The sequence below is a fragment of the Rousettus aegyptiacus genome, unplaced genomic scaffold (genome assembly GCF_014176215.1).
Source record: "Rousettus aegyptiacus isolate mRouAeg1 unplaced genomic scaffold, mRouAeg1.p scaffold_m13_p_2, whole genome shotgun sequence".
Taxonomy (NCBI): domain Eukaryota; kingdom Metazoa; phylum Chordata; class Mammalia; order Chiroptera; family Pteropodidae; genus Rousettus; species Rousettus aegyptiacus.
In genome coordinates this window covers 171,152,105-171,164,939 of record NW_023416295.1, presented here as the reverse complement: position 1 = coordinate 171,164,939, position 12,835 = coordinate 171,152,105, and the positions used below count along the sequence as shown (strand labels likewise).

At 36.5% G+C, this 12,835-nt stretch overlaps 1 protein-coding gene across 1 annotated transcript in view; it reads left to right on the top strand.

The window, feature by feature from the left end:
* ENTHD1 (ENTH domain containing 1) overlaps positions 1-12,835 on the top strand; it is an 85,863-nt gene that overhangs the window by 24,714 nt on the left and 48,314 nt on the right. The window contains exon 3 of the mRNA XM_016126474.2: positions 4,859-4,977. Within this exon, the coding sequence (XP_015981960.2) occupies positions 4,859-4,977 (119 nt within the window). The remainder of the gene's footprint in view (positions 1-4,858; positions 4,978-12,835) is intronic.

Here is a 12,835-nt window from a genome sequence, read left to right as displayed (position 1 = left end):
AGTAAATAGGGTCCTAGAGGTTGTGCCTGTAGTGGGTGCTGTGGTCCCCCTCAGATTCCCACTTCAAGATCAAGACATTCAGTCCTGCTGGGAGAGTTGGTGGCTCAGGGCTGTCCTGAGTCCTCTAGGAATTCCCAACAGCTGAAGAGAGCCTCTTTGCCCAGGCTCCTTGCCCACTTCCAGAGAGAAGTTACATCCAGTGACTTGTAGATGTGGGCCAGTCCCCTTGCTTCAAGGCGGGACAGCTGTGAAGAGCTGTTCCAGCCCCAAAGCCTCTGGTAGGGTCGGCTGAGACCTCTGTTGCAGCCGCCACAGTTCAGTCTCTCCCTGGCCTCTTCCTGCCTCCCGCCCTCCTCACACATGCTGTTTCTGGGGACACCCCCTCGTAAATCTCTCTCCTACAAATCTGAGCCATGGCGACTGTTTCCTGGGGAACCCAGCCTAGGACAATGGTTTTTCCTCAAGGGTTAAATTAGGGCTATCATAATATGTGTACGTAAATGAAGAAAGAGAATTATAAAGCAAATTGGGCAAAATGTGGACAATTGGTGAATCTGGAGGAAGAGTATATAGGAGTTCTTTGTGCGGTTCTTGCAACTTTTCTCTAAGTTTGAAATTATTATAAAATGGGAGTTTAAGAAATCAGGACAAATATTATTTGAAGATGCTGAAGTATAATTATGCCCTAAGACAATGAAATTGCTAGGATTCCAAACTCATGATTCTGCAAAAGTTAGATATAAACTTAACTACTATGAGACTAAAATGTCTTATCAATTTTTCACTAGCTTAATGACTAGCTTAATTTTCTAGGAAGGATACATTTGTTTACTTTTTAAAAAATAATTTTGTTAAGTAAATAAGTGATTTGCTTAAATTATACCCGAAAGGACACTGTCAATACATAGTAACACTGTTTACTAGATACTAAATAATAAATGGAAAAATTGGGGAATTTGTTCAGTTTATGGAGCATTTTTATTTCCAAAACATGCTGTTGCGATGTTAATGTCTGATGGCGCGAATGTCGGTTTGATATCTCATCTAAGAAACATCACAGGGCTTACCAGTTCTGCTCTGCGGTATTATCTAAGTGGCACAGGCTTGATGAGATTGATGGCTTCTCTCTAGATAGTTTTACAAAGCACCTACAGCCGCGGCATCTAAGCACTCATCTTCGAATGACTCAGGAGCATCATTTCCTGTTCCATTCTCACTTTTTCCTCTGAGGTTTCTCGTTTACACACGAGTCCTCCTTGCCTTGTGAGTTCACAGTCTCGATTGCTAGTTTATGATACCAAAGGGACTTCATTTCCACTAAGGAACCAAATGTGTGTTCTCCCCTTCCTCTGGCTTGTGAACATCCAGAAATAAATGTTGTGTAATCATCTCATTTAATTAAGCACACCTCACTTCCAGTGTGCTGCCTGCAACCAAAAAATTTCTAAATGCGTTTCCATAGACTCACAGTATTATAACTGCCTTCCTTCTTGCCCCAATAAGATTATTTAATATAGGTTTATAACATTTAATATTATATTATATGTTTGTAACATATAATATAGGTTTATAACATTTTATTATTTTATAGGTTTATAAAATGCATCTCTATGCAAGATTTTTTCATTCACAGTTCTTGTTATTCTTCAGTTTTCCTCACACTTTACCTCAAAATTGACTTTCTGAAATTTTTATTAATCTACTTCTGTGATGTCTAAAAACTCAGTTCAGAGCATTTCAAGGATGATTCTGCTGCTGAATTCCCAAAAAGTGATAATACAATTCCTGATTAAATCATTCACGAAAGCACATAAATGATCTAAGCCTCAAACCACTGCTGTTTGCCAGTATTAATTATAAAATCTCCAAGCCCAAAAGAAAGTCATTTTAATTATTCATTTTTATGTGAAGTTACAAGGAAATGCAAAGTTAGAACCTTAAATGCGAAGTTCTTACTCTTTCTTCAGTGTCTTTTATATGTACCAGACTTGCTTCTTTGCCCATGTAGTTCCTTCTGCTTGGAATAATTTCTTCCTCTACACTTATCAGGATCCTAGCCATCCTTCAAAGCATGTTCAAATTTTACTTGCTATTTGAGGCTCTTTCTGATTACTCTGGTATACATTGATTTTTTTCCTCCTTAGCATGTCTAGTCCTAAAGTTAATTTAAGAGAGTTTGGCATGTAATTGTTCTCCTCCGATTATTTCCTGTAAGTCTGCATGTGAGACATAACTTCTCAGTCAGGCTATACATTTTTTGAAGGTAAGGACCAAGTCTTATACCATTGCTTTTCAAGCTATTTTTCTTATATAACCCTTAAAATTATTTTGAAAATTTACATGCCTCTTTATACATTTTTAAGTTGACACATGAAATTTTATTATAAGTTTAAGTAAATATAATTCAAAATAATGATATTAAAGACAAAAGAAAACAAAATAAAACAAACAAAACTGCTACTTGAGACTATTAAGAGTAACTAAAGTAATCTAAATACCATTGTGATTGATACTCATAGTCATTCATTTGAAAAAACACACCAAGTCTTTAACTGTTGGAATTTTTACATCATTCTCTTTTCTACTTGAAGTCATATTTCTATTCCACATCCCTTGCAGAATTTTATTCGAATAAAAAGTATTTTTTTATGCTTGAAAAGTCTTCCCCACATCAAATACGTATATAAATTGAAATTATTTTTCTAAATTTTCTGTGACCAGAGGCTTTAAGTGGTAAAATATTCCTTCTAGATTAACTTGTCATTTCAATTATTTTTAGTACACAAGCAAAACCAAAACCACAGAAGTGTATTATAAATTTTTATAAATACTTATTGAACATAAAGGGTACAATTTTATTGGTAATACATGTTTTTATGAGATAAATGGAACTGTTCATTTACCCACATATGAATGTTACTCATTGCTAGAAATAAGCAGGGTTCAGCATAGTTTCTGTTTTACATTTTTATATATGTAAATGCCGCAAACACTTGTTCACATAAAATCGTAGGTGGGAATAGTAGATGTGTTATTACAGCAGTGTCAATCAACTCGATGAATTCCTTCCAAGTAATATGCCAAAAATTATGTAGTGATTCATTATAAAAATGTTTTTCATCTCTTGTCAACTGTTAACTTGATTAGGTCTTTTTTCAGTGTTGTTAGAAGGAAAGGATTAGAAACTCCCTACTTGGGAAAAGTTTTGTTAAACAGTCATTAGGAGTAATTTACTTTCTCAGGTTCTGAGAATAATACCAAAAATGCTTTACTAAAATTTAGCAAATCACTTAATTATACCTGTTACACTTTAACACGATATACTCAGGAAGAATGGAAAAAACAAAAACAATCACAACATGCCTGTCAATACAGTAATTTGATTTTATTGTGTCATGTTTTAAATATATTTTCATCAACTTTGCAGGTTTAGTTCATTCAATTTTTGGCAATTATTTATCATATTTACCTAGTTGGCAAAACCAGCCCTCATTGTCAAAACAACCAGCCACCGTCAGATTTAAACTTTCAGGAAACGTCTTACTTTTTTTATTCAAATAAATGTGTAAATAAACGTCACTCTAGTTGCAATCACACTCCTGAACTCTCTTTCTAAGATAGACAGCCAAGGCGTGGAGCCTTTCACAACGTCGTTGCATTGATGACATAAGGGGTCCCCGCCTCCCTTGCACAGGGGCACTAAATGAAACTTGTCAGCTGTCCTGATTAAGTGAAAGTGTCAACCATCCTGCTTCTCCATACTACAGTACCAGACATCCTGGTCTGGACCAGAATTCCCTGTTGCTTATGTCATGCTTTGCCATTAAATGAAACATGTAAGACAAAAAAACTTTGAAGCTCTCCTTTGTTTTTTTTTGTGCTTTGATTAAAAGACTTCTCCATCCAGTCTTTTTTTACTACTGTTTGGCGCCTTAGAGATTCTTACATTTGCACCTTAAGGGAAGATATACCATAATAAGATTGGGTAAAGGATATGTCTTACTAAGTAGGAGAAAATAGATTATGAAAGGGAAGGGGGAAGGAACTAGCCTGATGCTTCCACACAGTTGCATTCTCAGGCAGACCAGTCTTTGGAAAGAATATATAGAGAAGTTGCGAATCTGGACATTGATTCTTTAAGACCACCTATGCCCACCTAGCCTTTGGGAATTCTTTCCGTACCTCCAGTGGTGTGTATACATCAGTTTCAAAATAGCTTTCTTATATTTTTAATTGTACTCATGGTAATTAACATGGAAGGAAAATGACGTTAAGACTATAAAAACATTAAATTCAGCAAAAATATACACCACAAATATCAGTTTATTTTCATTGGCATAGTCTTTTTAAGTTTAAAAAATTTAAAGGTTTTTTCTTATCAAGTAATCTGTACATTTCTGATTAGTTTTGCTTAGAACAGATGACATTCACACAACAGTAATAAAGTTTTTAAATGTCGATTAGAATAATTATAGTTGTTATTCCCGCTTTGCTAAAATTTCATTTGAATCATTTTCGCATTTTCAAACTATTTACTATATTATACTTTATTTTAAAAAAATATTTCAAATAATAAAGTAATAAAATACAATCGATGGAAGAAAGGGCTAGAATTGAAGTTGTATTTTTTAAATCTGGTTATAAACGGATATGTTAAAATAATTATAAAGATATATTGTCAATTGTTATTAAGTGATATATTAACGTGATTAATATTCATAGATAACCATTGGCAGATGAAGTATATTTTGTAGACAAAATGGGTCTTCAGAAGTGATTAACTTAAAAATTGTGAACTAATGTAAAAACATTACCATTTTTTGCCGAGGTAAAAACCTTAGCTTTGTGTCATTGGCAGAAAACGCTTCCAAGGCAGGATTCAAGCAAGAGCAGTGCCAGGACATCCAGTTGTCTGGTGGAGCCGTGTTGTCCCAGGAGACACTGCCACTCGAGTTTAATGCTTGGAAGTCAACAGAGGTAAGTCACCGCAGTGCTTTCCTGTTGCCGCTCCGATGCGTTACCGCAGATGCCGCGCCTGGCGTCGGTGCAGATGTTTTCTCTTACCGTTCTGGAGTTCAGACGCTGACCCGGCCTCACAGGGCGAAAATCAAGGGATCTGCAGGGCCGCGGTCCTTTCTGCAGGCTGTAGGGGAGAATTTGTTTCCTGGCCCTTTTCAGTTTCACATGTGCTAAAGACAAACTGTGCTTGTCTGTTAACTTCGTTTTTGGTGTCTTTGTTATACAGAGTGTTTAATAAGAATAAGGTTAAATTATCAAAGTTTGCCTTTATTGTTTGTGCTTTTAAACAATCTTATTTAAGAAATTCTTTTTTATCCTAATATATGAGAAAGATCTCATATGTTTCCTCTAAATGTTGAAATCCATATGCCTTCTACAATTTTACTATATCGTGGAAGATAGGGAGGGGTCTTGTTTGGTTTGAACCCCTTTGGATAAACAATATTTAATTTATTAAACAGTCCCATCTTTCTCTACTCATTTTAAAAAACATCTTAGCATGAAATAATTATAGTCTTTCAGGAAGATGTAGAAAGAGGACGGTCCCAGGTACCCTTCAGCCAGCTCCCCTCAGTGTTGATGTTTTATATAGCTGTCATACAACATCAAACCAGGAAGCAGACATTGGTTTGTGACTGCTGACTAGACTACAGACCTCAGTCAGTTTTCAAATTTTCAATTCAGTTGTCAGTTTTTTTAACCTCTGCGTGTGTTCTATGCAATGTTATCCTCAAGTATAGATTCATGCAACCAGCACCAAAATCAAGAGACAGAACTGTGCCATCCCCACAAAAGTAGTCCCTTACGTTCCTTGTGCACCCCATCTCACCACCCCCAGTCAACGCCCCCCTACAGCCACTGATCTTCCTTCCATCTCTATAGTTGTTATTTCTAGAATGTTATGTAAATGGACCCAGACAATATGTAACCTTTGAGATAGATTTTCTTTTTCACTCAGCGTAATAATGCTCTTGAGATCCATTCAGGTTGTGACCTATATCAATAATTCATTCCTTTTTGTCATTGAGTAGCGTCCCATTTTATAGATGTCCTGGAGTTTATTCATTCGACCGTTCAACCATTTATTCAACAATCCATTGAAGGAGATTTGAGTGTTTCTAGTTTGAGCTATTTATGAATAAAGCTGCTGTGAACATTTGTGTACAGGTTTTTATATATAAAGTTTTCACATCTCTGGGATAAATTCCAGGATTGTGACTGCTGGGTCGTATGGTAAGTGCATACTAAGTTTTGTAAGAAGCTGTCAAACTGTTTTCCAGAATGGCATGAAAGATCCAGTTTCTCTGCATCCTCACCGCTTTTACGTTGGTTATTACCACCATTTTTTATTTTAGCTATTGTAATACATTTGTAGTGACATCTCATTGTGATTTTGTTTCCCAAATGGCTAATGATGTTGAATATCTTTCTTTTCATGTGCTTATTTATGCCATCGTAGCTTCTCTTTGGTAAAATATATGTTCATGTATTTTGCTCACTTTCTAATTGGATTTTTTTTTTTTTATCATTGAGTTTTGAGAGTTCTTCATATATTCTGGATACAAATCCTTTGTCAGAGATGTGATCTGCATACATTTTTTTCCAGTCTGTGGCTTGTCTTTTCTTTTTAACAGTTATCTTCCACAGCAAAAGTTTTACATTTCGATGAAGTCCAATTGATCAATTTTTTATTTTATGGTTCTCTTATTTCCTTCTTGTAGTTTTATGTTTTACATTTAGGTCTGTGATCTATTTTGAGTTAATTTTTGTATAAGGGGTAAAGTGTAGGTCAGGGTTCCTTGAAAAAAAACAACTTTTTTTTTTTTTTTTTTTTTTTTTTGCCTACAGATGTCCAATTGTTTCAACATCATTTGCTGAAAAGACCTAGATTTTACTGTAATAGCTTAAGTGTGAATTTTCCTTATCTCTCTTGTTCGGAGCCCTAGGAGACTTCCCAGTGGGAAGTCTTTCCTCTCTATTTAATTCTGAGAAAGTTATCTCTGGTTCAGAGATTTCCTACTGTTTTCATTTTTCTCTCTTTTTGGGATTCTTCTTATCTGGATATTAGTAATTTCTTTCTATCTTTCTGTCTCTTAACTTTTCTTTAAAGTTTATATTTTTTGTTTTCTTTTTTCTTCTTCTAGAGCTCCTCAGTGTGATCTTCCAGTTTACTAATTCGTTCTCAGCCACAGCTATTCCACTATTTATCTCATCTCTGTTCTCTACTTCAACATTCTATTTTAACGTTTGATATTTAATATTTCTGTTCCATTCTCTGTATTGTGTTTGTCCCTGATTCATATTGCTTATATCTTATTTATTTTAGTATGTATGTTAAACTTATTTTAAATTCTTGGTCTACCTTTTCTAATATCTGTGCTTCCGATGAAAACTATAATTCAGTTTTTAATTTTTCTTTCGAAATAATTTTGATTCTCAAATGACTGGTTACCCCTATGGGTTATGGCTGCTCTCTCGAGGGCTGCCGAAGGCCAGAACTTCGCCTGCGACAGCCCTATCAGCTTCCGTGGGAGGCGGGGGAAGCGGCTTCTGGAGTAGAGGGCACTTCTCTCCCCTCCCTACTTCCTCCAAGGATATGAGAGTTAGTCATTCCCTACTCTAAGGATCGATGCCTCAAGTTAGATGTTTATTCTCAGCACCCCAGGAAGAGGCAGCTTTAGGGGAGACACTGGGCAGGGGATCGTAGAGGTTCCCACTGACCGTTATCATCTTCTTGCCCACTCAGGGCTTCGGCACTGACCAGAGTCACTCCTGAGTACAGCTGTCCCGGTCACAGCAGGGGCGCAGGCAGGTTCCAGGGCAACGAACGGTGGGGGTAACGCTGCCAACTTCTTCCTTATTTTATCCTTCCGGTGCACAAGCCACCTTCTGCCCCAGGCTAAAGCCAGCACCGGCTCCCCGCACCCCCAAACAAACCAGTTCAGAACAGCCCCTCGTCTCCCCAGCAGCCTCTCAAGCTTCTTCTCATTTTGATGTCGTCTTTATAGTATCTCCAGGATTGCTACTGAGGGAGGAGGCCACCAGAACCAGAACCAGAACCTGTTCTTCGGTGTTCTCCTACCTTCCCAGGCGCACACTACCTACTCACTCCTGTTTGCACTTTCATGTGAAAACACCGATCTTTAATTCTGGCATCTGTAGCTCCCCAAGTATTACTTTTTCTCCATTTCCTTGAGATTTTTTTCTTCTTAATTTCTATTGGATATATTTGGCCACTTAATCTCTCATTTTCCATGTCTTTCAACTGCTTTTTAAAAAATATTTTTGTCTCATTATCTCCATGCTGAGTTTTAGGTAATTAATCAGAACCATCTTCCAGTTCATTTTTTTTAGTCTTTTCATCTGTGCCCACTCTAGTATTTCTCCTGTCCATTGAGTGTTTTATTTCAATAGCTATATTTTTCACGTCTAGGATTCCTCATTGCTTATTTATATCTATTTGAACTTATTTCAACTCCATGTGTTTTTGCATCTCGTTTTCTCATTCCTTTAATGTTATCTTTTCAATTATGTATTCGCGGACTCTAAACATAGTTACTTTTAAATACTTTTTAAATTTCTTAGTTTCATTTTGTCAGGAATGAATTCAGTTTTTTCTGGGTTTTGGGATAGTGATTTGTAAGCTCCTCTTGAGCGGCTCCGGTTTTTCTGGCCTTCCTTTTCTCTGCGTGTGCTTTCCCTTTCCTGCCTAACAGTTTTTCATCTGCCTCCTCCTGATGCCCCAGACTACTGGTTCGCGTTCAGGACTTAATGCTGACACTTCAGAGCACCTTCATTTAATCATATCAGTGATGGTGCAGATCCGGTCCCCAGAGCAAGGGATGCTGAGCATCAGTCGCCAGTGAAGTTTAGTTTGTATCTGCTCACCTACCTGGGTATAATACTTTAGGAAGCCATAGCCTCGGGCCATGATTGATGCCAAGTTATTTCAGCTTCCTTTATAAGCAGGAGATCCCAGTACCTGGGCATAATTTCAAGCAGTGAACCCATGTTCAACACTCTTATCTTGGATGGACACTTTAAATCTGTATTTACCCCTTAGGATTTAAGCTTCTGGTTTTCTCTGCCTTTTCCTGGACCTAAAGCCCCAAGGGTCCATGGTTTCCACTTCCTTACCATTGCACGTTTCTGTTCATGCTCTCATCCATGAAGATATTTATTTTGTTTTTGAGCACAACCGTGTCTTTAATTTTCACATTCATATTTTCTCTTTCAGAGCTATGTGTTTGGAGCAGGAAGGTATCCCCGAAGTATTTACTTATAGACCGTCTTGACTGGAAATCTGTCCCACTTGACAGTATGACATTATCACATTCACTCATTTGTTTTTCAGTTTTATGTGTTATACTCCTTGTAGAATGGCAGCTTCTTGAAAGCAGAGACCTTTTTAGTCTTAGTCATTACCAAATCTTCAGTTGCCACATCTTTGTTAATGAAGAAATGAATGAGTAGTAGACATCCATTGTTAACTTCCTTCTCTTCCTGTGAAAGAGGCCTGTTCGGTGTCTTGCTCAGAGTGCTTTGTTTAGTGTTCCCTGCCGCAGTTCCTGTGAGGAAATTATTTCTTGATCTTCTCTTCCCAAATCCTTTCCCCAACCCAATGAGGTACTGGATTTACCAGGTTTTCTAGCAGCTCAGAAAAGTCCATAAAATTAAAACTTCACTCTTCCTTAATTACATAATAGCCCACAGATTGAAAATAGATTATTTTAAAACATATAACATTAAGTCAAAATGATTTTTAAATTCGAGGTCAGTTTATTTGCTGCTGAAGGCTTTTAAGAGAGAAAATAGACTGGAATAATCTTACATGCTTTGGAGCCTAACAAAGATATAAAATGCTACTCGGTCTTTAAATTCTCATTATTATTGTTTTTTGTTTGTTTGTTTTTTTACTTTAGAAGAACCTACTATAATTGATTTATATCATTCCACATCTTATATTGGTGAGCAAAAAAAAAAAAAAACCCTTCTCTCAAAAGAATTTTAAAGCTGGATTTTCTGTTTTCAAAACATTACTATATCATAACACTATTCCATCATCCTACTGACAAGCATCTCCTCTTATTACTGTGAGGAACATTTGCTGCACTCCAATATGTCCTCTTCAGTAATCTGCTTTTGCAGCAGAAGACAAAAGCTATCAAGTTGAACAGTAAATCTAATTGTTGTTGCCAAATGTACTGCAGCTACATTAAAATTCTCATGTTCTTAATACAGAATGAGAAAGAAATGATATTGTTGGTTGCTTAGGCAGAATGAGGGCTGCTTAAAAAAATATCTTTGAAAAACTTTAAATAGAAACCTCTTTAACTATTCTCTTTCTCCAAATGAGAGAATTATCTTAAAGCAATAAATAAAATTCTTAACAGAATAGGGCTTTCAGAAGCAGAGCAGAGCTTGCCTGTGTAAGAGAAAGCCTTTATGTTCATGACAGTGAGGCATGGATGTTTTCTCACTGCATACTGTCCGGAATCTTTATTATTAAGTTTGCTAATTAATAAAGGTATTTGTAGCTTTTCGCCACCTCAAAAGACCTTCCTCTTTTCCTTTTGGAGGAGATTCAACAGTGAGGTTATGACTTTTTTTGGTCACAGTTGTTCCCATAGCAACAGATAGGGCTGCTGTGAATTGGTTCACACAAAATTAAAGCTGACCAAAGCCTTCAGTCTATTTGCGAGTTACTAAATTGCTAGTGATAGAAGATAAGTTTTTATTTCCTACTGCCTCCGTTTATTATTTTGCTAAATGAAGAGTAAACAGTTTTTATCTTTGGGTTTATTAGCATGTCATTTATTATATTTGCAAAAATTTGAACTCATCAGGGCTGTTAGAGAAATGGAAATTATACTTACTCTAATTATGTTAATTCATTATCCCTTTACCTCTTTCCCGTATCATTGCTTTATACTTAAAAGTCTTTTTTTCATTTCATGTGTATACTTTTATTCTTTTTAAATTAGAAAATACTTGTTGGAAAAAATTTAAACAATATGAAGGCTAAAGAGTAAAGAACAGTTTCTTCTTACATTTCTATACTCCTTCAGTTCCTGTCCTCAGAGGCAACTATTGCTAGCAGTTTTCTATGAATTTTTTTTTGGGAGGTGGGGGAATTTTCTGTGTCTGTACATTTCTTTTAAGTACATGGATTCATTCAATATATAATGCTCTGCAACATGCTTAGAACTAAGCAATAATTCTTGGATATCTTCCTATAATAATAAATGGAATCATTTAATATATATTGTTCCAAAATACACTTTTTTCCCACTAAACTACATGTTATGGACATATTTCTATATAAGCACATATAACTGTGCTCTATTTTTTTTTCTTCATTTAAAAAAATTTTTATTTGTGCTTCAGAATTTAAGCTCAAAAACATTGACTTCATGGGAAACCCACTCTGAGAAATGTAATTCTAGGCTGAACAGCTGTTCCTTTATTTTCCCACAAAAGAGCATATATACATGTTATTAATTACCTTCAATCTCTGATCACTACAGCCCTGCCGATACACGAGTAATACCCACTTCACCTAAACTGTTCTGAATGTGCGGTAATATCCTAATTTCTGCCAAAGATTGTAACTTCCAAAGACTTTCTGGGATAAACTCACTGTCACTTGAATTCCTTGGCTACTTTTGAAGATGACATTCAAGGAACTCTGAATGATTCTCCTTTTAGGGGGAGACCTTATAGGCATTAGCAGTTAGCAGCAGAGGCTGTGCGGATCCTGTCTGGCACCACTGGGAGATCAGATTAATAGAAAGTTCATCATGAAGGTCCTTTCACGCAACATCTTAAGATGACGGTTTTCATGTGACTTTTTTTTTTTTTTTAAGGTCATAACCACCAGCTTTAATTCATTTCAGGGCTCCGTTCATTACTTTTAAACTTCGACCTGCAGGTCTGCTTCTCACTGTCGCTGCAGATGCAGAAGGAAAGCCGCAGGGTGCTGAAGGCCTGAGGCTGCTGGCCATGCCTGGCCTGGATGGAGGCCACCATGACGTTCCGCTGTGCGGCTGGCCTTGGAGAGGCAACTGCACTATATTCTGGATGTATAAAATGAATCTTAATTTATTTCACCATTTTATGTTGATAACTATTTAGGGATTTTTCATGTTCGTGGAGGAATAGACACTTAGGTCAATGGAACAGGACAGAGAACCGAGAAATAGACCCATGCAAATATGGCCAACTGATTTTTGACAAAGGTACAAAAGAAATGCAATGGAGGGAAGATAACCTTTTCAACACATGGTATTAGGGCAACTGGATGGTCATAGGCAAAACTATGACTCTCAAACCTTATACAGAAATTCCCTCCAAATGGATCATGGACTTAACTGTAAGTGTAAAACTATAACATTCTTTTAAAATAGGAGAAAAGTCTTTGGGATCTAGGGCTGACCAAAAACATGATCCCAAAAAAGGGGAGTAATGATGTAAAACTTCACCACAATTAAAAACTTTTGCTCTGTGAAAGACCCTGTGAAGAGGATGAGAACGCAGGCCACAAACTGGGAGAAAATATTTGCAAACCACATATCCGGCACAGGACTAATATCTACAGCATATAAACAGCTCTTAAAACTTCAACAGTTAAAAACTCAAACAACCCAATTAGAAAACGGGCAAATGATATGAACAGTCACTTCGGCAAATACAGATGGCAAAAAGCACACGAAAAAATGTTCATCATCGTTAGCCATTAGGAATATGTCATTTAAACACAGTGAAATATTGGAATGGCTAAAGTAAAAAATAGTGACAATACCAAATGCTGATGAGC